The 27,042-nt window shown below is 43.5% G+C and overlaps 1 protein-coding gene across 1 annotated transcript in view; it reads right to left on the bottom strand.

Annotated features, from left to right (window-relative positions):
- Positions 1–27,042, bottom strand: part of MYO3A (myosin IIIA) — a 308,489-nt gene that overhangs the window by 98,375 nt on the left and 183,072 nt on the right. The window contains exons 19-24 of the mRNA XM_073677531.1: positions 23,339–23,486; positions 10,327–10,480; positions 8,397–8,485; positions 6,117–6,246; positions 4,291–4,370; positions 474–548 (exon numbers count right to left, since the gene is read on the bottom strand). Coding sequence (XP_073533632.1) covers positions 474–548; positions 4,291–4,370; positions 6,117–6,246; positions 8,397–8,485; positions 10,327–10,480; positions 23,339–23,486 — 676 coding nt within the window. The remainder of the gene's footprint in view (positions 1–473; positions 549–4,290; positions 4,371–6,116; positions 6,247–8,396; positions 8,486–10,326; positions 10,481–23,338; positions 23,487–27,042) is intronic.

The following is a 27,042-nucleotide window of genomic DNA, read 5'->3' as shown; positions in this document are numbered from 1 at the left end:
AGTACCCGATGCAAACTCAAGTAGCGAGCACTTGCGCTCAAGATTAATGACAACTTATTCAATATGATGACCTAATGTCATCAAATTCTGTGTTGTACCTCTGGGTTTAAAATGTTCACTATACCCCTTGATAAAATCATTCAGGGGTGTAGTTTCTAAAATGGGGTCACTTGTGGGAGGTTTCCACTATTTAGGCACATCAGGGGCTCTCCAAATTCAACATGGCGTCCGTTAATTATTCAAGCAAATTTTACATTCAAAAAGTCAAATGGCGCTCCTTCCCTTCCGAACCCTGCCGTGCGCTCAAGTTCTGTGTGTTCCCATGGTAACAGACAACAAACAGCTGGTACTATGGAAACACATAGACCATTATATGAGCCGTATGCAAAAAAAAAAACAACATTTTTAAATGTAAACTTTTTTCAAAGTTGGTAGACATAATCATTAACTAAAGACAAAATGTAAAATATTACCCTAAAATATGATGCCACAGTTTGTGTTTTCATGTTGGTCGTCTCTCGAGGATGACGGGCATCTCCTATATCACCCTATTGAAGCAGTGCAAACAAAATTTACTGTGGTATTGAAGAAAATTCCCAACATATAAATTAAACTCTGTTCACATAGGTACAATAGGTTCAACTGTATGTTTTAGATGTAGAAATGCTGAATAAACCCCACCTAATCCTTCTATTTCACCCCCAGGAAGTATGCTGTTGGGGGGGGAGAAAGGGAATGGGCATTTTATGTTTTAATGCCTTATCCTTTTGTTCTCCCTGGAGATAAGCAGCTGCCAGATGAGTCTCTATCGAAGGCTTTCTCCCCATTGAGAACACATGAACCCTTGGCTGAGCATTGCATTCATAAGTATAGAAGATTCAAGAGACATAATTGTCAGAAAAAATTGAGCGTGAAGTTTTGTGAGACCCTGGTCCAGCACTATTTCGGTAGTCCATAACTGCCGGACCAAAGCCCTGCGAGGCTCCTCTTAGTAGGCAGTATACCTTGCCCCTCTTCCATTTAGTAAGCTCAGCGTGACGTTTTACAGCATGTGCGGCACTCCACAATGATGACATCACGCCGGGCCTGCTAATCAGAAGAGGTGCCTAAGATGTTGGCAGGTACGAGAAGGTTCGCCTGGCACTGGTTCAGAGTACATGGACCACTGACGTAGCGCTGGACCAGGGTTCTGCCAATCTTTATGGTCAACTTGGCTGTCAGACGCTCATTCGTCAGCTACCTCATGTGTATAGGCACCTTTAGATAATGATGTTGTTCAAGACTTTGATATTGATGGATCAGATTGGTAGAAGTCCGACACCCAACACTCTGATCAAACAGCAGATATCTGAAGCCATTACCAACAGAAGTCCACAATATACAGAGCCGGATCACCGCAGCACCGTACACTGTGCAGTGGCCGTACTCGGGTACTGCAGCTAATATCACATTTACTTCAATGGAAGCTGAGCTGCTGTACCTGAGACCAGTCACAACATAGTGTATGAAGCTGTGGTGTTTCAGCTCCCTACACTGTGTACACCAAGCGGCCAGATGACCAATGATGACGGTCTCTATAAAGTGTAGTGGTGGTCCTTGGTTTTAGTGACATTTTTTGCCATCACTAATGCATTGCATCACTTACTAGGATAGAGAAGAGGGCTTGCAACTGAGGGCTGGATCTATTTATTGTGCTATAGAGTTACTAAATAGAGTAAAACTGCATGAATCAACTAAGAGTCCGGACATTTTGCAATTGACCCTTCTCACAAAACCATGACTGCCTGTAAGGCAAGAAGGATCTTCCCAATTGTTCAAAAGGCAACATGAGATAGGAACTGCTAAAAAAGTTTGCTAAGTGCTGCCCCTACACCATATGCCTGCTGAAAATGGGAGGAAGCGTAAGGATTGTATAGCCTTAAAGAGAACCCGACATGTAAAATAACACTATTATCCTGCAGATATGGGGTTAATCTGCAAGCTAATAGCGATCTGACACCATACGGTGGTGGCACTGAGAGCCCCGCTGCCAGGAAGTAATGTACATTATTCCCCCAAGCAGCATTCAGCTTCCAGCCATATGGGTGGGCCGGTACGGTTTTGGTCACTGCTCTGTGTTTCGAGAGCGGTGGCTGTAACCGCGCCCCCAACACTGACTGACAGCAGGCTGATCATTAGGGCCGGCTGTCAGTAAGTACCAGGGACGCGGTTACAAGCACCATTCACTATGCACAGAGCAATGACTGAAACCCCTATGACTGAAAGCCAAATGCTGCCAGGGGGAATAAAAATAATTTCCTCCTGGCAGCGGGGCTCTCCGAGCCGGCGCCGCACAGTGTCAGAATGCTACTAACCTGCACATTAACCCCATATCTGCAGGTAAATAGTGTTACTTTACATGACAGGTTCCCTTTAAATAATATGTTATACTGTATAAGTTATGTGATACATTAACAATCTGGACATATTATAATTGTATCAACTTCCGTGACGCCACTGTCATGTGAAAAGGGGGCTTTCTGACTGCTCATTTCAATAGGTGAGCCAGCCCCCTTTTCTGTCATATCCGATGCATAAAGAGAAAAGGAACATTCCTTAGGTATTCAAATGAGCAGTCAGCCCTCTTCCCCTGCATCAGTGATGATGTACTGATGCGCCCCCTGGGCTGTGGGGTACTCGGTGCCAGGCCAGTAGATGCTGGGGGTGATGTCACAGTGGCGGTGACCTGGTCCGTGACCCAGGGCGGTCATTAAAAGGGGGATATTTATAGGGGATTTATAGTGTTTGTAATAAGTTCGTGACGCCATCTGTGATGTCTGGTAAGGATTACCAGCGCTGCGACAGTCCTCTGAGGCAGGTGTTTGGGCAGCTTTGTTAGGACGGCTCCCCACAGGTGGAGCAGGCCTCAGTGCAGTGTAGGGGTAGATGGTGGATGCTGGTGAGAGATGGCAGGACGGTCCTGGAGGAAAGACGGACACACGGGGGTAAGCTTCAGTACCTTTACTGGTGATGATGCAGGCACGGTCCAGGGTACTCCGGACGAAGGGTGCACTTTTGGACTCTCCCCAGTGAGCGGGTATAGGGCCTCCTGATCCGTGGCTTTACTCGCTAAGCTTCTGACCTGCCTGGAACTAGGCCTAGCTTGGTTACTGTCTCTCTCTCTTGCACCTGCTGACCTGGTGGTAGGGCCTTCTCTTGGAGATCACTCTCCCTGGTCGCTGGGGCCTCCGTGACTCCTAGCCCTGGTACTGTAGTCAGCGTTTGGTAAACCTGGGACCTGTAGTCCTCCAGGGGTTCCGGTGGTCCCTACTGGGTATAAAGGGATTCCGTAGGCGCGGACCTGGTGTCCGGTATATATCTCGGGGTGAGCCTGGTATGCTCCTCTGCTCTCTCGCTACTTCTTCCTTCTCCTCTTGCCTTCGGCCACACTCAGGGCCCTCACTAGGCTTTACACATGCTCTATGCCTTGGCTCGCCTAAGCACTGCAGCAGGCGTGCTGCTCTTTGCTGCTCTCTGAGCGTCAGCACGCTCTCTGCTCAACTCTCAGCTCTGTCCCTCTCTGAGTCTGAGCAGGAACTGAACTCCACTCCACTGCCTGCCTAACTCCACCCTCCAGTATATATATGTCCCTGACGGGCTCCCTCTGCTGGTCTGAGGTGGTAGGGTGGTGGTGTGTGAATGTGTGAGGGCCTCTTGTGGAGAAGTCCATCCATGCACCCTTCTGGGTTCTGTGGCACCAATGCGTAGCAGGGCACCACAGTACCAACACAGGAAAGTGGGTTTGTTGATCCCCAAACATGTGCAGATATCTGATGATTGGGCACGTGTTTTAAGTTCTAACTATTTTTTTTTAACTCATTTATATTTTTGGGGGTGACTGGACAACCCTCTTAATAATTGTGTACTACACATTTGAGGAACAGCGGAAAATCCTGCAAACCTTTTTTTCCATTCACCTTTATCATAATCTTCTATGTTTAGTCTTTTCTGTATGTGAATAGTATAAGCCACGCTTGTGAATTATTTCACACCGTCACATATACGTTTCCGCAATGTGATACATGGCAGACTCATCTATGTTGTGTAAATATTTATAACACGTGTGTAATTCTACTAAGCCGAGCCGACAGACAGAGGACATATACAGAGAATGCGTAGAAGTAATGAGCACTGTACAACATTAAGATATCCAGCTTGATAGATGGAAAACAAATAAACCAAGATGATGTTACCTACTGATATCAATGGCTTTAAAAATGGAAAAAGTTTTACAAAAAAATAACTTTTTACCTTGTTGTGGCTGCACTTTTTCTGTGTGGTCCATGATTGTGAATCTATTCTTGCTTTTGTTTTAGTATGTGCAAGATTGCCTGTATAAACAACAGAAAAAAATCACTTTATTCACAGTGTTTCTTTAATCGGAACACTCTATGCAAACTGAAACACTGATGCACACTTAGCGTTAGGGATCACGCACATCTCCATATTTTCGGTCTAAGTGCGATCCGACAAAACATCAGACAAATTTTATTCTATTGGGCCATGCACATGTCATGCATGCCCGAGTTTGATCTGATATTTGGATCGCACTCGGCCATGCAAGTCAATAAGTCTGTGGAAACCATCGGACTGCACTTGGATGACATCTGAGTGCCGACCAATTTCTGCGCACTGACACAATGGCAATGGAATAGATGGAGACATTTTATTCTACATCTTCTGATCATCCAAGATAATCGGATCATATTATAATCACACTCTGATCAAACTCTTATCAGCGTGTGATTAGATAATTGACCCGATTCTCTCGGGTGACAGAAAAAATGGTCGTCTGCACCTACCCTGAGGACAAATCCTTTGGTGTAAATTGTTGCCTACAGTTTTGGACCTATGTTTCTGAGTTTAAAGCACTATTTGCGCTTCAATCAAAAGAAGCCTGACTTTACAAATAGGACATGGCTTAGCCGAAAAGGGGGGCATGTCGTTAAATGCTCAGCATTTTCAGACTGTTCAGCCTATGTCTGTGCTGTTCAAATGACAGACTTGGTAAATCTGCACCGGTTTGTTATACAAATTGAAGGATCTAAATAGGCAATGCAAGTTACAGGGATGTTAACGCATGCAATGCTTGGCAGTAGGTATAGCAGAATGTTTAAAGGAGTTGTCCACTGCTCTGACAACCCCTTCTGAATCTCTATGTTTCCTTTCAATAAAATAATAACACCTATAGTCACCTCTGGTGAAGCTAGTGCTACTTGGCCGCAGGGATTGCTTTACATAGCAATGTCATGCAATCCCCAGGAGAGCCAGTGTTAACATTGCTTGATCGGCGCAAGCACCGGAGGTGAGTATAGGTGTTATTTTTTTACTGGGAAGAAACATAGGGGAGTGGAGTAGTGGACAACCTCTTTAAGTTTTGTTTGGCCTGTTCCTTTTCATAAAATGTCAAAATTTCCACTAAAAACTGATTTGTACCCTGCAAATTCTTCATCACTAGTAAGTGGAGGAGTTTCTACCCTTGTGTAATGGTACCAGGGACTAAAATGGAACAAAAACTAGGAACAGATCATTCTGTTCGCATAGTATGTCATGTTCTCAACAGCACATAACCTGTTCACACAGGATGACTTGCAGTTAAGGATGATGAATAATAACGAAGCTTAAAAATTATTTCACCCAATGAACAAGTGGTTTGCATATTCAGGATAATATTCATAATTATGTTATCGACAAGATATAGTTTTACTTTTATTTTAAGGTGTCATAAAATTATCAGATGCAGCAGCATTGTCAACTTAACTTTTTATTTATTTCTGGACAGCTTCTCAAAAAATCATCGACAACCAACTTTTTTTATGGGAACATTGGAACATTATAATAAATCATTAAGATTTTAAATGTAAATGTCTACAGCCTCTTAGTCTTAGCTGCATTCTCTGTGAACTGTAAAATTATGATAATTACAGTAATAATCTGTACAGGTTTTTGCTGCTTCAAAAAAAAAATCATGAATGCAATAAATATTTTTCACCGACGGGTGTAAAAATTGTCCTATTTTTACAGACTGTCCAGGAATTTCGGAACAGTTGGCAACCCTGAGATGGAGATGTAATTACCTGTTTTTGTTAGGGGATTAGTTACCAGTATGCGGATGAGATTATTTTCAGACGACCGTAGGAGAAGCACAATGTCAGCTGGCAACGTGTCTCTGTTCTTTTCAAGGAAACCAGCTGCATTGTAGAGAACCTTAAGATAAAGGATATTGGTAAAGGCCGGGAGTAAAACAACTGATTAAAGGGTTTCATTGTGACCGCAAGCATTTCAATTCCTCAAGCAATTGGTTTCAGCAATGGAGAGTTAGTCCGAAGCACAGCTTTATTCTCAACCTTTTCTCCTCTGATTTATGTCTGAAAATGGAGTTAAAGTAAAAGAGCTTGGTCTGGAATGAAATTTATAAAGACCACAAGACTCCACGGCGGAGTTCTATGACGAAATCCCATCAGGTAGTTCCTGAGTATTAGCCATCATTAGGATATAAAGATTATGGGGCCAATTCTTCTAAGCATTTATGCCTGAAAAGAGGCATAAAAGCTTGGAAAAGTCTCAACATTTTTGTGCAATGAGGAGTTGCACAAAAATGTTGCGACTTTTGGCATTTTCATACCAGTTGGAATCAGCTCCGCCAAAAGGGACAGAGCTAGGGATTAGCCGGGACGGGACGAGGATCATGCTTCCAGTTCATCAAAAGTGCGTTTTGTACTGTAGAAATGCTACTCCAGGAATAGTATTTCTGGTGCGGCGCATGGAGACACACCACTCAGAAGTGTGCATCGTGATGAATTTGGTGCCTTGTGCTCCAGCAAGACTGGCCTAGCGCAAGAATGCTCTATGCCAGTCTGGATGAATCGGCCCCTATGATCTAATTTACATGAATAGTACAGTGAGTGGATTCTGTTCCTCACTATGATTCAAATGTGATATCAGCAGTAAAACAATTAAAAAGTACTAAAGTTGTCACATTATTAACAAACATTCCAGATTCCTACTTGATTACTACCCGTAATGGTGCCACTTTATAACTATAATGCAGCACCCCAGGTTAGGAGGGTTAGATGTTCCCATCTTCGTTTCTATAGTAGAAGAAAAGGGTGACTTGACCACTGGATCAGTTTTACCTATCCTATTGACTTATCCTGGGGAGTGAGGGAGTTTAGTGCAGTTTATACTTTCCATGTAGGAGTAGATGGAGGACTGCCCAATCTTAGGTGCCCAGGGTTTACTCGCCCAACAAAGTATCAAAGGATGCTCTTGGGGGGCTCCGGCTATGACACAAGATAACCCAATCTGGAGCTAACTAGAGCCAATAACTCGTCACTGAGGTCAATTTATTATTAGTTAATTATCAAATAACCTATTAGAACTTATTGATGATATCATTACACACAAAGGAAATGACAACAAAAATGCAATTACAAGTAAATGTGCACAATTTCCATATAGTACAGTATGAGAACACAAAAATATGTCAGGTGGGCCAAATAATCCCCTAGTTCTACATCACCTGGGCCCAATTCTGAAATTCTTAAGCGAAATCTATCACCAGTTTTAACCGTTATCCCACATATGGCAAGAAAAATGCACAATTCTTTTGACCTTCACATAGTGCTTTGAATATGTAAGAGAGCTGTAATTTTAATGAAAATATGAAGTTTTGAGATGATTGTAGAAAAAAGGAGAAAATGTAAATTAATTTGAATAACTGGACTTCATTGTGAACCTTTTCCTAAAGGGAACAACAATAAACATACACAGGTAGAGACACTGCAGCTTCATCCCCCTCTTCTCCCCTTTTCCATATCTTATATTTAACATTTCAAACTAGCCAGATATTTTTTTTGTCGTAGAGACTGAAGAGGTACCTGAACATTTGCAGAAAGCCTACAACTATACAAAGTGGAAATTCAAGACGCTGGACGCTAAAGAAGGTGACACTTCACCATCAGAGAATATATTACATAGTTTAATAATTTGACAAGTACTTTTGATTTAAACAAGAGATAATAACAAGTACATTACAAATAGGAATTATCTCATGCAATGTTTTCATGGTAATCATTTCCGTGGGACTACAGTAATACAACATAGCTTCTAGGAAAGAAGTCCTTCCACTGCCTGACGTCTGTAAATAGCATGTTCTAGTCCACTGCTAATCAATTCATATTACATTAGATGTTAATGTAAGTTGTCTTGGATGATGCATCACTCCATTAACGTGTAAATTAGTAGACCTTTGTATGTAATAATATGAGCATAACATATATTAATTTATAAATAGTTTTATCCAAAAAATTACAAACTACTACAACTTGCAAGATATCTGTTCTGCATCATTTTACCTTTCCTGCGTAATGATGAATTCCAAATGTTAGATCCACTCTCTTTGGCCTCCAAAAATATTTGGATTTCAAATTATCCTCAAATTTTTCTGTGAATGAGATAAAATGCAAACTATATATAATATAGGAACGTTTCACATCAAAGATGAAAGACTCCACTTAGTTCAATCTCTATATGTAAAAATAAAACAAAACAGGAAATGGTGGACCATTAATTTATGCATCTATGCTGTGAATATAAATATTGCATTCATGAGTTTCTAGATAAAATGGAAGATTTCATGTTGTACATGCAGTCCTATCTGTCGCCAGCAAGGTACAGAAGTGGTTTAGGTGAGCAAATTAATATGTGATCTCGTGCGAAAAGATTCAGATCAGACACCATTTTCAAAATAAAAAGGTCCCTTTAGGACACCAATAGATGATTTTCATTTAAACATACTTAGAAAGTAGAAGTCATAATGGATTATCTTCCTGAACAGAATAAGTAAATGACATAAATAGTTTTCATTTTAAAATATCTAAGCTCCCTAACTCCCCAAAGGTGAGTTTTGTAAATGATGTTATAATTATCCCACTGCTGATGGAAATTTGGAACACATAATATATGTATAGTAACATAATACATATATATCCCAAAATTATAGCTTACAATTAGAATAATTGCATATTTAGAAAATATTTAAGCTCTCCAAATTCATAAAGGTAAACTTTGGAAATAATGACAATATGACTATCCCACTATTTGGTGGGAATTTTGAAAGCATAATATATATACAGCATCTAAGCTCCCTAACTCCCCAAAGATGAACTTTTCAAAAGATATCATTATAACTATCCCATTATTGATGGGAATTTAGTGTACATAATATATGAAGAGCAACAGCATTTATTCTCCAATTTAGAGTTTACAATTATAACAATTGCATATTTTGTGTATATCATTATTTTATGAATTTTTTGAACAGATTGTTGTTTTAAAATTCCTTTAACAGATCACCGTGAAAAAACATAATTCATCTGTATGAAGGAGGTTGTCTCAAGTTTGGAAGTTATACTGATCACTCGGAGTCTGACCACAGTCACTCCCCACCAAACCCAAGATGTTTCCCAAGAACATTCTGAAGGGCCCTTTATGAATGGAGTGATGGTTGATTATGCGCACTCTTATCGGGACTGTCGGAGAAAGCCAAGTGTTGCGCTCAGCTCGTCTTTGGCATTGTGATAAAAATGAATGGAGCCACGGTGCACTCGATCGACTAGCATTTCAACATTCATGGGGATCTTCAGAGTCCCAGCTCTTAAGATCAGTGGGAGTCCCAGTGGTCAATCCCACAGCTAACGGTAAGTTATCCCCTATCCATTGAATAACTTACAAACTTGCGAATAATCCTTTAATACATCGCATCCGTAAAAACATATAAACTACATAAAAACACATGGAGAGGAGAAAAGCAAGATAGGTACTTGATGTTGTTGGTAGGAAACATATAATACAGGAGCCTAAACTTACAAACACGGTAATATGTCCTGTAGCCAAGGGATATTTATATAAATGTCTATGCTATAGGTCATAATGTAATCATTAAACATGGCTATAGTAAACATATTACTAATACATAGCAAAAAAAAAGACTGAAAAAGGAACACAGACGTGGCCCCAGGAATTACCGTAATTAATATTCAAGTAACTAACAACGCTATGTGGGGGCCATAATTGATGCTACTAGTAACTGCTATTCTTTGTGTAGCTATATTTTATAGATTGTATTCCCTTGTTACAATATAGATTTCAGGAGCAGGGATGCATCCTGGATGGCACGAGTCCAAAAGGTGTTTTGCCATTAACCCAATCATATAATTTATGGGGCTAATGATTGGGAATAATGCACCTTATGGCCATCGCTTACACCATTGTAACACTACATACCTACAAGGGTTTGATCAGTTGCCCTAGGAAATCTAATTTCCTCATCAAGAAGAGAAAGTAAACCCATTGGTTTTTGCAGAAACATATCCAATAGTGGCCGGTTATCTTCATACTCAATAACTCTTGCATCCACATCTTCATTTAAATATTCATTCTGAAAAATAAAATAATTTTTTTTTTATAATGCTTTAATCACCTAGGCTGTTACTATACAAATCATACAGTACAGTCTAATCTGACTCCATAACTAGGCTGTGAGTGTAGGGCTCTTGAGACACAGTTTCTATGGATGTCTGTATTGACCAATACTCACATGAAGAGATTTCATCAGATAGCTTAACTCAACTGCAGAAGGCTCGTATGAAGATTCCAGAAGAAGGTTTATTTTCAAGCTGAATTCCTGTTTTATGCACAGGTAGCAGTAGATAAAAAGATGATTCTGAACCAGAGCTGTGCAGTTATCAGCCTCTAAACATGGCTGACATACACTAACTGGGGAAGAAGGTAGGGGTTGCTTACATCAGAGCAAGCAACAGGGAGAGAGGGAGGACAAACATCTAAAAAGCAAACTTGAAATGGAACAGCAACAATACAATGACAATATAATACTGTATGATTCCCAAGTAGTGGGACAGGACAGTCTACAAGTGGAATGTAAACATCTTTTTTTGTGACTTTAGAGACAATATTAATGTGGGGTTTGGATTATAACACATTTTATAATCTAGGCAGCATGTGTCTACTCTCATCAGCGAGTTAAAATCGCCATTTTTATGGTGACACAGTATAGAAATGAACAGCATTACTGTAAGCAAGTATGCCAACTCTTCCCCAAAGGGAGATATTAGGGGAAGAAGGATCGGGCATGTTTGATTTCAATACTTTGGTTTCCTGATAGATAAGTCGCCGACAGAGATGTGTTGCAGCAGAATTGCAGTAGCTTGGTTACGACCACTCATATAGTGACAGTTAGTTTGTAGTGGCCGTAACCATGGATACCTAAGCTACTGCAATGCCTGCACATGAGGAAAGAGACATAGTGAATCAGAAGAACTATACTACATTTCTAATTGGAGGTATTTCCTAATATTATTACACCTACTACATATTGGGATAGGATCTTGGAGATAGGAATACCCCTTTAAGCTTACAAGAATGAAAAGCTGAAGGAAGGAAGTGGATTCAATGTTCTGTTCTGCTGCTGCTGCTGGGGATGGTATGATATCCATTGATCCATGGAGGAGGTGTCGGAGGAGGTAGATAAGCACTGCCTGGCATTTGAACCAGACCTAGCACCCAGCCATGAAGGTTTCAGTACTTGCCCTGTTTGTAATGTTGCATCATTGCTGCCCAAACTAAGCAGTAAGGTGTGAAAGACATGTTTTGTTCCTGTCAATAAATGCTGATGTAGATGGTGCAATGCACTTTTAAGCTCAATGCCAAGTCCAGAGAGCACCTCACATTCACCTGCATATGAGAGTGTGGCGCCCCTGCGGGTTCAGTCACCACAGAGGTACTACATCTCACCCAGGTAAGGATAGAGTGCTGCCCGGGACCCTAACACCTGCATCCAACACATTCCACTTCAGTGGGGGCAGGGCGAGATTGCTCCTGAGGGAGAGCACAGTCCCTGGTCCCTGGCTGAAGGGTGGAACTATGTAGTGGGTGTGGGTGGAGGACGTAGTTCAGGGGAGCACAGGAAAGGAAGTGATATAAAAGAGGGAACCATCTTGGAAAGACAAGCCAGTCAGTCAGAGGAGGAGAGTGTGTGGAGCAGGAGCTCAGCAGGAGCTCTGCTCAGGAGTAGGGCCTAGTGAGAGAGGCCCAGGACAGACTGAGGAGGAGAGGAGCAGGAGAGAGGCTCCAGGAGGAACGAGGGGATCCTAGGGGTACGGGCAGTGCTGGAGGCCACCCGTACGCCCGAATCTGCAGGAATGTGGAGGGATCAGGCCGCAGAGAGGGGACCGGCCCCTAAACTAGTGGAGAACTACAAGGCTCAGCTAGAAACCGGAGGCTTCTGTACTTTTAGGGTGCAGTTGCCACAGCCACAATTACATCGCCGAAAAGGTGGCCACAGAGGGTCCAGGGGACTGCAGGTCACCCGACAAGACCCGAGGCTACCGGCTTAGGACACTGATTGTGAGGCGCAGGGCAGGAGGGTGAGAGCCAGCGCTGGAAGATGACTGAGAAAGGCACACAGAAAGGGGTCCCGTTAAGTGCTCTGGAACTACCTGAGGGATTGCTGAACCCCTTGCCTGGTGAATGCAGCGCAACGTGGGAAGTTACACCGGTACCTGTAACTTGGATTGCGACAACTGTGAGTAAACCCTGAAGACTACACCCCACTGTCTCTGTGAATTACTGCTGCGCCATCACCCCCTGTACTACACCGCAACATCCATAATAACTCAGCACGGCCCTGGAGCTAAGCTCTACCTGTGGAGAGCTAAACCAACTCTGCTGCATTTACACCAGCCCCGGAGGACCTGCTCCGCAGCGGCGGCTCCATATACCCGCATACCACAGGTGGCGTCACAAACTGTATATAAAAACTATAAATCCCCTGTAAATATTCCCCTTTTTACTGACCGCCCTGAGTCACGGACCAGGTCACTGCCACTGTGACATCTCACCTAGCAACGACCGGCCCGGCACCGAGTACCCCACGGCCCAGGGGGCGCGTCATCGCTGGCGTCACGAACAGGATATGAACCCACCCGTTATCACCGGGCATTGTGCGCCTAGAGACTGTGTTCTATACTGAATGTGGCGCCCGTTCTTCTAATGTGGTGCCCGCCCCAGAAGAACGGGCGCCATTATGTGCGTTATCAAGGACAACATAGAACCTCCCATCGTGGGCCGGGTCCCAGAATGGCGCCAAAAGCGGAGAACGCCCCAAGCAGCAATGAACATGTATGCAGATGTGTCCATCAAGGTGGGGGAGCTGCCCCCAGGTGTGGACGACAGCAAGCAGTCATGGGACCTCCCCAGAGAGGGAAGAGGAAAAAAGAAGAAAACTGGGAGGCAGGGTGTGGTCTCAAGCAGTCTAGACAGACCGCACCCGGCAGGCAAGATGGAGGGAGGTGAGACAGGAATTCCCGCCAGCGGCCTGCAGCAGCCTGAGTCACCCCTCACCTTGGAGGAGATGGTATCCAAGCTGTCCCGGGAGGATTCGGAGTTTCTCTACGCCGGGATGGAGGACCTAAGCCGGCGGATGGAGAGGGCCCAGCAGTACGCCATCACCAGCTGGAAAAAGGAGATGAGATGATGGAGAGGATGGCGAACAGGCAGCAGCCAGCGCTGCAGTCAACAGGCAGCGCCCTCGCCTTGGCGGAGCCGGACCAGCGCCAGGAGGCAGAGTGCAGCACAGGAGCGGCCGCGGGAGCAGGTAAGAGGAGTCTCCCTGTCCCGGGCGCTGAAAGCGCTGACCTGCTCCTGGGCCCCCTGCCGGAACCGTCAACCTTGGGCGCTGTCGACGCAGGCCCGTTCCTGGTTCCCCTGCAGAACCCTCCGTCACTGGGCGCGGAAAGTGCAGATCCGCTCCTAGCCCTCTTTCAGGATCCTCTGTCGCCGTGGAGGGATCAGGCCGCAGAGAGGGGACCGGCCCCTAAACTAGTGGAGAACTACAAGGCTCAGCTAGAAACCAGAGGCTTCTGTACTTTTAGGGTGCAGTTGCCATAGCCACAATTACATCACCGAAAAGGTGGCCACAGAGGGTCCAGGGGACTGCAGGTCGCCCGACAAGACCCAAGGCTACCAGCTTAGGACACTGATTGTGAGGCGCAGGGCAGGAGGGTGAGAGCCAGCGCAGGAAGACGACTGAGAAAGACACACAGAAAGGGGTCCCATTAAGTGCTCTGGAACTACCTGAGGGATTGCTGAACCCCTTGCCTGGTGAACGAAGCGCGACGTGGGAAGTTACACCGGTACGTGTAACTTGGATTTCAACAACTGTGAGTAAACCCTGAAGACTGCACCCCACTGTCTCCGTGAATTACTGCTGCGCCATCACCCCTGCACTACACCGCAACATCCATAATAACTCAGCACGGCCCTGGAGCTAAGCTCTACCTGTGGAGAGCTAAACCAACTCTGCTGCATTTACACCAGCTCCGGAGGACCTGCTTCGCAGCGACGGCTCCCTTTAGCCGCATACAACAGGTGGCGTCACAAACTGTATATAAAACCTATAAATCCCCTGTACATATTCCCCTATTTACTGACCGCCCTGAGTCACGGACCGGGTGACCGCCACTGTGACATCTCACCTAGCAACGACCGGCCCGGCACCGAGTACCCCACGGCCCAGGGGGCGCGTCAAGAGCACAGAGCGGACACCTCTTTCTGCAAGAAATAATAGTGTCTGGCTAAGTGTCATTTAAGCTGAGCACCCACCATCAATTCTCAAAAGGCAGTGTGTAATGCTGGTGGTTGTGGATACACTGCACCACTGGTGGGCTTACCCTGGAGGGGTGTGACTAAGTGGCTACCTGGTCTTCACTAGTGCCTCTGATGGTGAGGACAGGCTTGGGTCACAGGGTAGCCATGAGGTGTCACTCCAGGGCAATGTCCGGACCTGCAGCAGCTGACCCACGGGTTAGAGCAAGTATGTGAGGTACAGAGGGGCAAGACAGAAGCATAATCAGAAGGTCCAGAGTTGGGACAGGCAGCACGGGTACACAAAGCCAGAATCAGAAGCGGAAAGATCAGAGCAGATGAGTTGACAAGCCGGGTCGAACAGAGGAGACTAAACAGAGGTACACCTTGGCAGGAAGCTAGAGACAAATGACACTAGAATCTAAGCTCAGGTAAGGTGTGGAGGGTGGCGCTGCCTCATATAGCACATGCTGGCTGGTGATTGGCTGGGGAATCCAAACCTTGCAGGATACAGCAGGGTTAAATTCCTGCAGGATCTGGCTGGAGACATCAGAGATATGCAGCAGAATAGGAAGTGCTGCATGAAGAGTCAGAGCAGCGACTTGAAATGAGGATAAGCAGAGCTGCAAACGCAGTGAGTAGCACAGCGGCGCGAATGTGTGTTACTGTCGTGACATAGTGGAATCCATTAAGTGGTGTAGCAGCGACTACACAACCAGCAATTTGATCAGGTGGGAGTTGAGGTGGCACACAAGCGGATGACTGGGAGCATATGCTTGTTTCTTCACCACACAATCAGGTTGAGATGAATAATGATATGATAGAAAACGAGAAGGACTTGGAGCATGACAAGCAGCAAATATGTATTATTATGACACCAACCAGGTAGGACTTGGAGATGTGGCCTGGGTACCAGAAAAAGGAAGGTGAGAAAAGGGGGTAGGAGGACAGCTTTAGCCTTGCTCATATTGCTGGCCAGCTTGCTTTTCCCACATGAGCAAGTGATGCCGCTTCATGGGCTGAAAGAGAGCCTTAATCCTAATCCACGGTAAAGATGAGCAGATCGAAAAGCAGAAGATCAAATTGAGTTTCCTAAAATTTGAGGTTTCATGTGAATTCAAACACTTTGAGATTCCATTTGCGGTTCGTAAAAAATAAAAAAGCTTCTCCCTTACTGCTGAAGCTAAGCATCAGAGATCGGGCTAACGTTATTTTACATTGCCGTGTGGGCCTTCCCAAAATGCCCTGCAGCCATAAAATCTAGCGGATTATCACACCTTGTACAGTGGTGGTCAGTGGGGGGCCGCCACAGATCAGAGGCTCCCAGTGGAGCACAGTTTGTACGGCAGAGTCGTTTTCCAGAGTCACTGGATAAGTCTCTATTTTCTGCAGAGTATAAGCTCTTATGATCAGCAGAGTCCTCTCTCTTTCCTGTAGAGTGTAAGCTCTTATAGTCAGCGGGGTCCTCTCTCTCTCTCCTGTAGTGTGTAAGCTCTTATGGTCAGCACGGTCCTCACTCTTTCTTTCCTGTAGAGTGTAAGCTCTTATGGTGAGTGGGGTCCTCGCTCTCCTGTAGAGTGTTAGCTCTTATGGTCAGCAGGGTCCTCTCTCTCCTGTAGAGTGTAAGCTCTTATGGTCAGCAAGGTCCTCACTCTAACTCCTGTAGAGTGAAAGCCCTTATGGTCAGTGAGGTCCTCTCTCTGTTTCCTGTAGAGTGTAAGCCCTTATGGTCAGCAGGGTCCTTTCTCTCTCCTGTAGAGTGTAAGCTCTTATGGTCAGCAAGGTCCTCACTCTTGCTCTCCTGTAGAGTGAAAGCGCTTATGGTCAGTGAGGTCCTCTCTCTGTTTCCTGTAGAGTGTAAGCCCTTATGGTCAGCAGGGTCCTTTCTCTCTCCTGTAGAGTGTAAGCTGTTATAGTCAGTGAGGTCCTCTCTCTTGCTCTCCTGTAGAGTGAAAGCTCTTATGGTCAGTGAGGTCCTCTCTCTGTTTCCTGTAGAGTGTAAGCTCTTATGGTCAGCAGAGTCCTCTCTCTCTCCTGTAGAGTGTAAGACCTTATGGTCAGCGTGGTTCTCTCTCTCTCTCCTGTAGAGTGTAAGCTCTTATGGTCAGTGGGTCCTCTCTCTCTCTCCTGTAGAGTATAAGCTCTTATGGTCAGCAGGGTCCTCTCTCTCTCTCCTGTAGAGTGTAAGCTCTTATAGTCAGCAGGGTCCTTGCTCTCCTGTAGAGTGTAAGCTCTTATAGTCAGCACGGTCCTCTCTCTCTCTCCTGTAGAGTGTAAGCTCTTATAGTCAGCAGGGTCCTTGCTCTCCTGTAGAGTGTAAGCTCTTACGGTCAGTGGGGTTCTCTCTCCCTCTCCTGTAGAGTGTAAGCTCTTATTGTCAGCAGGCTCTCTCTCTTTCTCTGTCTCTCTCCCCTCCTCAAGTATATTTTCTGAGCAATTACAAGCTTTCTAGTATTGAGATTTGTGCAAATTTATTTGCCACAAATCTGATTTTTGGGGAAAATTCAGTAAAGTCAGTGAACTTGAATTTCAAAAGATCAGCTCATTTCCAGTCCACGGCTTATTCTTTTCCTGTAGAGCCTGGGCACTACAAATGATTTGCCAGCGGGCACAGTGTACAGTAAAAAATATTATGTCTCCTGATGAACTGCCTTATGATAGAATATAGGATGCAGTAACGTTTAATTTGGAGGCTATTTTATTAAGTTTCGATATGCGCGTTATTTCTAGTGGCAGTCCTAGATTTAGTAATTCGGGGTCCTTTATGTCAGTAGTGATGACATGAAAAGTATTGATGTCCCAGTTATGGCATTATATTTTTGTCTTTTAACAAGTGCACGATATTTCAGTGAATTGTCTGCATATTGGGATAAATTCACAGCAGCAATCCCATGCATGGTTTAATAGTTTATTTTTTACTTTTTACTTTTTTTTATATGTTAAAGTTAGAAGAAACTTACATTTTATTCTCATCCTTGAACCATGTAATTCTTTTATACCATTCTCTAAATCTTCAATCTCCCTAATTATTTAGCATTTTTTATTTTCGATGATATGCCAAAGGTGCTCCGTCTTGTGACTTCCAACCCCCAAATCTTATGTATCTGGAGTCCCATTTTGTGGTAATTATTACCTTTTCCCAGATCTTTGTTGATAATTATCTGGTGCCATTGGCTGCATGGCATCACACGTATGGATGTGCCTTACATTCAGTGTCGGACGGGGGAGCCAAGGGCCCACCAATAACCAACTCCTGGACCCCACTTTTCAGCTACATGCAAATGTGACATTATACTCAATCACAAATTTATATAACAATGATCTGGGTAGACTGTAAATGAATAAGATGCTGCCTTTGTCTGTACATAGTGATCCAAGTATATAGTGCCAAGTATTTCTCATATAAGAGGGTGTTGGCCCACCGGAGGATTCTCCTGTTCTCCTTTGGGCCAGTCCATGCCTGCTTACATATGCAATGGCTGGTTGTCTCACCACTTCTGCAGAACCTTGGGCTAAAGATGCCACAGTAGTGATGTCATATAACAGATATTTATTGTATACTTGTATTTTAATAATCCTCCAGAATTAACGATTTTGCTATAAATGTGACCATGTGTCTACATTCAAGCGAAACCTATCAGATCCCCTGACTGTCCCTAATCAAAAATATAGCGGTATGGGTTCAGATTTCTTTAGTTGGGTAAGGTGCCTGCAATATTTGAAAATTAGTTTTATCCTGCAGAGTAGCATATGCTAATGAGGCAGGACTAGTCCGGTAGGACGTCTCTCCCCCTGTACTAGTCCTGCCTTGGATCTTCAAATCATGCTTCCCTGTATGTGATTGACAGTTTGCATACAATACTTGATATGGTGGGACTATAGGACAAAAATTATATACTGTATGTGACAGTGATTTATATTGGGGCATGAAATTAGAAAATAAAAGACTGTACCGAAAAGTGAACATTTGCCAAGCAGAAAATGTATAATGACATCAGTGATTTATGCCTCCATATACAGTACATGTAGGCAGTGCAAACATATTCCTCTAATTGACCTATCTGGAGCAATTTCAAAGGTCACACCAATTACATACAGCTACGTGTATTAGAAATGCAAATGAATAAATAAGGATTTGCATTGCAAATTCTCTTCCTGTGCACACATAGGAAAGTTGCATCCAGCACCGTGTTTGTCCAGATAATGTATATGTGAGATATGAGATTTCACAGTACATTAGGTATGAAATTGTTCATATCCCAGCTTTATGGAGCTCATTTGCAAGCTGTCGGTGCTTAGAACAATAGGATCTGTTCTAGGCTTGAAGAGTATAATTGTCATATAAATAACTTGATTATTCCTAGTGGGAGACTTTTTCAATGCATATGATTTGGCATGAGTAAGGCTCTGTTCACATCTACGTCATGGACCGCCATTTCTGAAGGATTCAGGAAAAATTTCTACTGATCTCTCTGAAGTTGCAGCCTATGCACTTCAGATGATTTTTCAATATTTTTACATAATTTATTTTTAGAGATAGATTGGAAACCGTATAATAATGTGTGTGTGAAAAGTGAGCCGTGCTTCGGAATCAGGAGAGATGCTCATGTGTTTATCATTTCCACTACTTTTCAAACCAGAGAAGTGATTAAAAATTACAGATAAGTTCAGAAATATTTGGACAGTGACATAAGTTTTGGCATTTTAGCTATTTACCAAAACATATTAAAGACGCAGATATGTAATTAATATGGGCTTAAAGTGCAGACTCTCAGCTTTAATTTGAGGAATAATTCCTAATTGGAATAAGGGTTTAGGAATTACGACTCCTTAATACGGAGCTGCCTCTTTTTAAGGGGTCCAAAAGTAATTGTACAATTATCTCAAAAGCGCTTTTATGGGTTGCATGGGCTTTTCCCTCATTAATCCATTATCAATTAATCAGGAAAAAGGTCTGGAGATGATTCCAGGTGTGGCATTAGCATTTGGAAGTTGTTGCTGTGAACTCACAACATGCGGTGAAAGGAGCTCTCAATGAAAGAGATATAGTCCATAAGTATTTTGAAAAAAAAAAGAAATCCATAAAGAGAAGGCTTCATGTGAACAAATACAGAGGGTTTACCACAAGGTGAAAACCATTAATCCGCTGTAAAAATATAAGAAAGCCAAGTTAGACTTTGCCAAGAAACATCTAAAGAAGCTGCCCAGTTCTGGAAAACATTCTTTGGACAGATGATATTAAGATCAATCTGTACCAGAAAGATGGGAAGAAGAAAGTTTTGAGAGAGTTTGGAACAGCTCATGATACAAAGCACACCACATCCTCTGTGACATATGGTGGAAGCAGTGTGATTGCGTAGGAATGCATGGCTTCCAATGGCGCTGGGTCACTAGTGTTTATTAGTGATGTGACTGAAGACAGAAGCAGCCGAATGAATTCTGAAGTATACTTGGTTATACTTTCTGCTCAGATTCAACAAAATGGAGCAAGGCTGATTGGATGGAGCTTCACAGATGGACAATGAACCAAAACATAGTCAAAAGCAGCCCATGAGTTTTTTAAGACCAGAGCTGGTGTGTCACTCTCCATAAGGAGAAACACTACCCCTTAGACCTCAGTCCAGAGCCTCTCACCCAGACAAATCAGCTCTCATACTTTGCACTGACAAGGGCCAACAGCCCGAAACACCGTATCTGCAAATTGAGATTCTGATTTGGCTTTTATCCTAAGTCATGTTGCACGACTCGTTAAAGGGTTGACTGTGACTTGTAGGATTGCTACTTTCAATAGGTGGCGCTATAGAGTACAAGTCCTCTTTTTCTCTGAAGAGTCAATTTGCATATTTAAGACAAAGAAGTGAAATATTCTGCAATGGCTGAGTCAATCACCAGATCTCAACCCCATCAAGCAGTATTTCACATGTTTAACCCCTTTTTTATTTACCTTGTTCACTATATGGTAAACTGACCTGCCATTATGATTCTCCAGGTTATTATGGGTTCGTAGATACCAAAGATGTATAGGTTCTCTTTTATTTAAGTGGTAAAAAAAAATCAAAAGTTTGTAAGAAAAAAAAATGGCACCATTTTCCGAGACCCATAGCAACTCCATTTTTCATGATCTTGGGCTAGGTGAAGGATTATTTTTTGTACGTGAAGCTAATGTTTTTATTGATACTATTTTGGGGTAAATACGATGCTTTGACCGCCTGTTATTGCATTTTATTGCAATGTTACGGTGACTAAAAAACCTTAATTCAGGCGTTTTGATTTCTTTCTCATTGCGCTGTTTACCGTTTGTACTAATTTACTTTATATTTTGATAGATCGGACAATTCTGAACTCAGCGATACCAAACGTGTATTTTTTTTATTGTTTTATTTTGAATGGGGTAAAAGGGGGGTGATTTGAACTTTTATGTTTTATTTTTTTTTAAATTTTTTAAAACATTTATTTTTTAATTTTTACTTGCTTCCATAGTCCCCTTAGGATACTTGAAGCTGTGATCCTCTGAGTGCATGACAAAGGCTTTTAGAAGTTGAAATGCGTTGTGCAATGTTTTCTACATTTTTTTTATTTGGTCCACTTGCAAGTGGTCATATCTTTTTGCACCTCCAGTTCTGGTCAATAAATATAGAAAATATCTTCACATGTCTGCTGGATATTTCACCTATATCTGAAATTCCTGTTGGGATCTCTCCTACAAATGGAAGCGCCTCTGGATCTTTTTTTCTGCAATACGTCCATGTGGAGGGGCTTATTTGGGCAATGAAAGCTATACCCCATGACCCTTGGAAGAGTGGCATGCTGGTGAAGGGATTCCTATTTGGCTAAAGTGACTTCTAGCATTGTGCCTGCACTGCACAACCTGCTCAGGTGAGCAATATTCATTTATATTTGCATCAACCATTATATCACTATTTACTACGCTCAGAGAGTGCTTTTATTTTCTTTTCCCCAATTTGTCCTGCCTAGGTTTCACCCATAGTGTATATGTGATACAATTTCAACCTCACTTCCTGCCTTCTGCTTGCGATATATTTCTCCATATGGCTTTTACAAGAAGGAGGCAGGGAAGAGGCTGAAACTACATCCTATATGATAAACTATGGTTTATGCACATGACACACCCAGATCGCTTAGAAAGGCTGTATAAGTGAATGCTGCAGCTAATCATAATTAGTACACAACTATTATATCCTGGTCTTTTGCATTTAATTCACATTTATATTAGAAGTTTCCGTTGCAAAAATTCGTCAGATGTTTCAAAAAAATTTGTCACACGTGCAGCACTATTTTTGAGGGTGAAATAATGGGCACCATGACAGAAATCATACCAAACCCTAGACTCTGGATTAGAGCACAACCAATATCTGTCATGTGATGACTCCAATTCCATTCTTCTGTTTATATGGTGGAACAGAAAAAAAACAGAATTCCCAACACAGATGTGAACATAGCCTTAGATCATACTTGGCAATTGTTCAAAAAATCCATGAGACGGGTAGAGTACAAAATTCTTTCTCAGGCCACACACCATTTATGCCCCTTTCATGGACCCTGAATGTGCTGTGGACTCTGCATCATGCCAAAGAAAACCTTGGGATGGGATGTTTTTGGGGAAGTTTTGGGAGGCTTTTGCAGCACGAGGGAAATTTGCCAACTCTTCTGGGAATCTATGGGGCTCTCCTTTTTTGGGTGTCTCCTAGACATTTCAGTAGAATTGGCATGTATGCATTAGATATCATTATATTACTAGACGCATGGAGGGGAAATGCAATGAAACAAGGAGGGTAGAGCTTAGCAGGGGAGGGAAGGGTCAAAAAGATTCAACAATGTATGGGTGCAAATGAGCTGTTATGAAACAAATTACACTAGGAAACCCCTTTAAGACAACTCATTTTTAAATGTACTTTACTTTACCTTTAAATAGCTTGATTTTGAATAGAGGTGAGCACCAGATTAAAACTTTACTTTTTCATTCATGCATCTGTTAAATCGCCACCCAAAAATTATTTTTCTAGCACTTCTACAGGTTTCCTATATGGAGCAGTCAGCAGTTGTGGAAGGTCAAAATAGCTGACACACTCTCATTAGAGGGATTATCAGTTATTTTAACATTGATGGCCTATCCTTAGGGTAGGTCATCAATGTCTGATTGGTGGGGGTGCAGTACCCGGTACTGCCGCTGATCAGCTGTTCCAAGTATCGGCGGCAGCCTGAACAGCTCAGTTACGGAGCAGCACAGTACAGCTCCGCCTATATATGTCCCTCCCTATTTAAATCAATAGGGGGTGTGCAGTACCCGGCCGCGGCCATTGTTCCATCAACAGAGCTGTGCTGTGCAGCTCTGTAACTGAGCAGTTCTGGCCGACAACGGGAACATTTGATCAGCGGGGGTGCGCACTGTCGCACCCCCACCAAATCAGACATTGATGATTTCTCCCAAGGCTAGGCCATCAATGTTAAAGTCCCAGACAACCTAAGTAAAAAATAAAAAAAAAAATAAGATTTGCAGAAAGTTAAACCATGAAATAATAATAATAATAATAATAAAAAAAAAAATTTCCCAAAACGGGTCATGAAAGGGTTAATGAAGAAAGTATGCCTTGAAGTAGAAATGATATTTCTTTACCTGTTCCCAAGCGAATATGTGTTGGTTGAAGTAGAATTGTATTTGTTCGTTGGCAATGTTAATGCACAGTTGTTCAAAGGAATTCTTTTTAAAATTCTCAAAGCCAAAGATATCAAGAATCCCAATACTGTAGCCAGCTTCCTCCTCGCTGCAAGATCAAACACATCTCTATAATTGTGTTCTATTTACGGCCTGCTTATGTGCAGTGCTAATCTTTTTCAAATTGAATGCATTTCATGTATTATGTTTAAATCAGTCATAAAGAGATCTCACACAGCATGCAAACCGTGCGGGAGCAACTATCTGATCGAGGAGTAAGATGAGTGAATCTGTATTGAAAGTTTTGCTTAAAGGATTTTATGAGTTTAGAAAAACATGGCTGCTTATTGCAGCAAATGTGTCCATTTAAATTGGCTACTTTGGACAGAATTGGCGCAAAACATAGTTTCACCTCCATACAAGACACTAGTCAGGTCACACTTGGAATATTCGGGTCTATTTATCAAGCTACATGTTCTGGAAATCAGGAGTAATTTGCAACAAAAAGCTGTCTTCGATGATTTGCATCATATTTATTATCTGTTAAAAACCCTTTATGTGCCTCGCCCAACAAGAGGGGGATTACCTTGCCTAAAAGGTTGACAAACTTGGAGTTATTTAGTTTGGATAAATGACAGCTTAGGTATGATCTTATTACAATGTACAAATATGACAGAACAGTAAAGAGATCTGTATAATTAACTTTTTAGACCCAGTCATACAACGATTACGAGAAGGAATCCTCCACATCTAGAGGAAGGAAGGTTTAATCATAATCACAGATGATGATTCTTTACTGTAAGAGCAGTGAGATTATGGAACTCTTTGATGCCTTTCTTGAAAAATATAATATTACATGTCATCAGTGCTAGATTCTGCAATGGGACGCTGATCCACTAGTCTGAAATCTACTGTATATGGATTCTGGAAGAATCTTTTTCCCCTAGTTTGGAGCAATAAGCATCCTTCTAATGGAGTTTTTTTTACTTTCTCTGTATCAACAACTAAGTTAGACTGGATGGACCTGAGACTTCATTCAACCTTAAAGCTACTAAACATAGCAGGTCTTAAGATCACTCTGTTTTTCACCTTTTTATTCATGATCAGGATCTGGCTATTGCTGCAGGGGCCCCTGGGTTGTGACCACTGAGTAGTTGCTGGTTAGTGGAACAAGTTGAAGAAAGAGGTGTCAACTAGCTGGTTCAGAAACATGATCGGGAACTTAAAGCACCACTCCAGTGATTTTTTTTTCTAGAGCTAGAGTGGTGCTTCTTATTTAAGGTCCCTGACCATAGTCTTATACTTACCAGCCACCGTCTTCACCTTTTATCTGTACAACTCCAGTCCCATGGCTCCATCTTGTGACAGCAACTTCTGTCTGGCCGGTGTCACAATTCCACTTCTCTGTGTGTCTTGGATGCAGTGACTGACAGCTCAGTCGTTCTATCTAGTGCAGGGGTGTGCTGAGCTGTCAGTATTTTGCTTGACAGCTAAGTCATCCTATCTAGTGCAGGGGCAAGCTGAGCTGTCGGTATTTTGAGTGACAGCTCGGCTGTCCACTTTGAGACTGAGAGGTGCAGAGCTTCCTTCAGGTGATCGCTGTTCCTAGTGATTACTCAGCTACTTAACTAAACTGTCTGTCCCAGATAGTTGCCACAGCTTTTAGCTCTGTGTGGTTTGACCTCAGTGGCTCATGTTCTGAAATCTGATATTTTGTTGTCAGACACTGGATTTGCCTATTGACTACCCATTTGTATTATCCCTTTAATCTTGAGGTACTCTGACCTTGGAATTTTGACCTCGGACTGTGACCTGACTATGCCTTCTGTCTTACCCCTTTGCATGTGAGGAACCCTCTTGGTATCAGACCCCGGACCTCTTGACTACCCAAGCCTCACCGCTTGTTCGTGACTAGTGACTAGCGTCACAGCCGGAAGTCAGAAGTAATGGTCACAAGCTCTCAGTGCAAGTCTATGAGAGCCAGATTGAGGCTCTGATAGACTTGCATTGAAAAGTGATCTCAGTCTCGCTCCAGCAAACACTGGAGCGATTTGGCAGGTCACAAACTGCTGGAGACCGACAGGAGTGATGCAAGGTGAAGACGGAGTCGGGCAAATTTAATACTAGGGTCAGGGACCTTAGGTTAGAAGCAACACTTCAGTGGTAAAATAAAATATAATGCTATAGTGATGCTGTAAAATGTACTCGGGTTTACGTCCAAGTGGTCTGGCATAGACATGAGGAACATGGATAATCAGATAGTCCAGGGGTCAAGTGCAAAAAGTAACGAAAGGGTTAATTAGTAGTGTTGAGCGAGAGTGTTCGATTAACCCTGTAAACGAGCACTTTCGGGTACTCGCCGAGTAGTTTCGGCATGCTCGGCTTCTCTGTTTGATCGGCTGCAGCTACATGTGTCGCGGCTGTTAGACAGCTGTGATACATGCATGGATTGCCTGTTTTTCAGGCAATTTATCATGCATGTGTCACAGCTGTCTAACAGACGCGACACATGCAGTTGCAGCCGATCAAACAGAGAGGCCGAGCACACCGAAACTACTCGGCGAGTACCCGACCGTGCTTGTTTAACCCTTTAACAACATCTGACGTACTAATACGCGTCTGTGCCCTGGGACTTAAGAGCCAGACCCGTATTAGTACGTCATGGCGATCACGCGCGCACACAGGCTGTGTGGGCGTGATCGCCGCCGGGTGTCAGCTGATTGTCACAGCTGACACCCGATACTATGTGCAGGGAGCGGTCCTGCACCGCTCCCAGCACATTAACCCCCGCGATGCTGCGATCGAAGTCGATCGAAGTCGATCGCAGCATTGCGGGGGCAAGGGGAGGTGATCGCAGATACTCACCTCCTCTTCCGGCTTCCAGCGCTGTCTGCAAAGGCTTCCCGGGTGTTGCCATGACGACCCGATGTCGTCATGACAACATCCGGGTCACCAGACAGCAGGAAGATTGTTTGGACATGCGCAGTGCATCTCCAAACAATCTTCTCCCTGTCTGGCGCTGACAGCCTGCATGGCACAGGGATGGTGCTGCATTCCTGTGCCATGCAGGCGATCAGAGAAAAAAAAGTGAAAGTCCCAGAGTGGGACAAAGTAATAAACTATATAAGCTTCCAGAAAGTGAAAAAAAAAATAAAAAGAAAAATTGCAAAAATATAAAAATATAAATAATCCACCAAAAATAAAAATATAATGTACCCAGGGGCGGAACTACCGCCCGTGCAGACGGTTCATTGAACGGGGGCCCCGAGGGAGAGGGGGCCCCTCCAGCCTCCAGCAGGGCCGCCATCAGGGCATGACTGCCCTGACTCCAGTATGGGGCCCAGCCGGTAGGGGCCCCCTTGGGGGCCCCCCTCTTGTGCGTCTCTCTCCTCATGGGGCCCCCGGCCCCATGCTAAGCGCCGGGTCCGGGACATATCAGCGCTGCGCTGCGCTCCTGCGGCAGCGCTTTCATGATTCCCCTGACTTCTGGTCATGTGACGGCGCCGTCACATGACCGGAAGTCAGGAGAACCTGGTGTCAGCGATTTGGACGAGCGCCAGGATTCTGCAGGGATCACATGGGGGTAAGTATAACAAGTTTTTTTTTTTTTAAATACAATTTACTAGGAGTGGGGGGAATGGGAGATGCACATGTGGGGGGGGATG

Source organism: Phyllobates terribilis, unplaced genomic scaffold (genome assembly GCF_046119375.1).
Source record: "Phyllobates terribilis strain yellow unplaced genomic scaffold, ASM4611937v1 Scaffold_4__5_contigs__length_816908805, whole genome shotgun sequence".
Classification (NCBI taxonomy): Eukaryota; Metazoa; Chordata; class Amphibia; order Anura; family Dendrobatidae; genus Phyllobates; species Phyllobates terribilis.
This window is presented reverse-complemented; position numbering and strand designations above follow the sequence as displayed.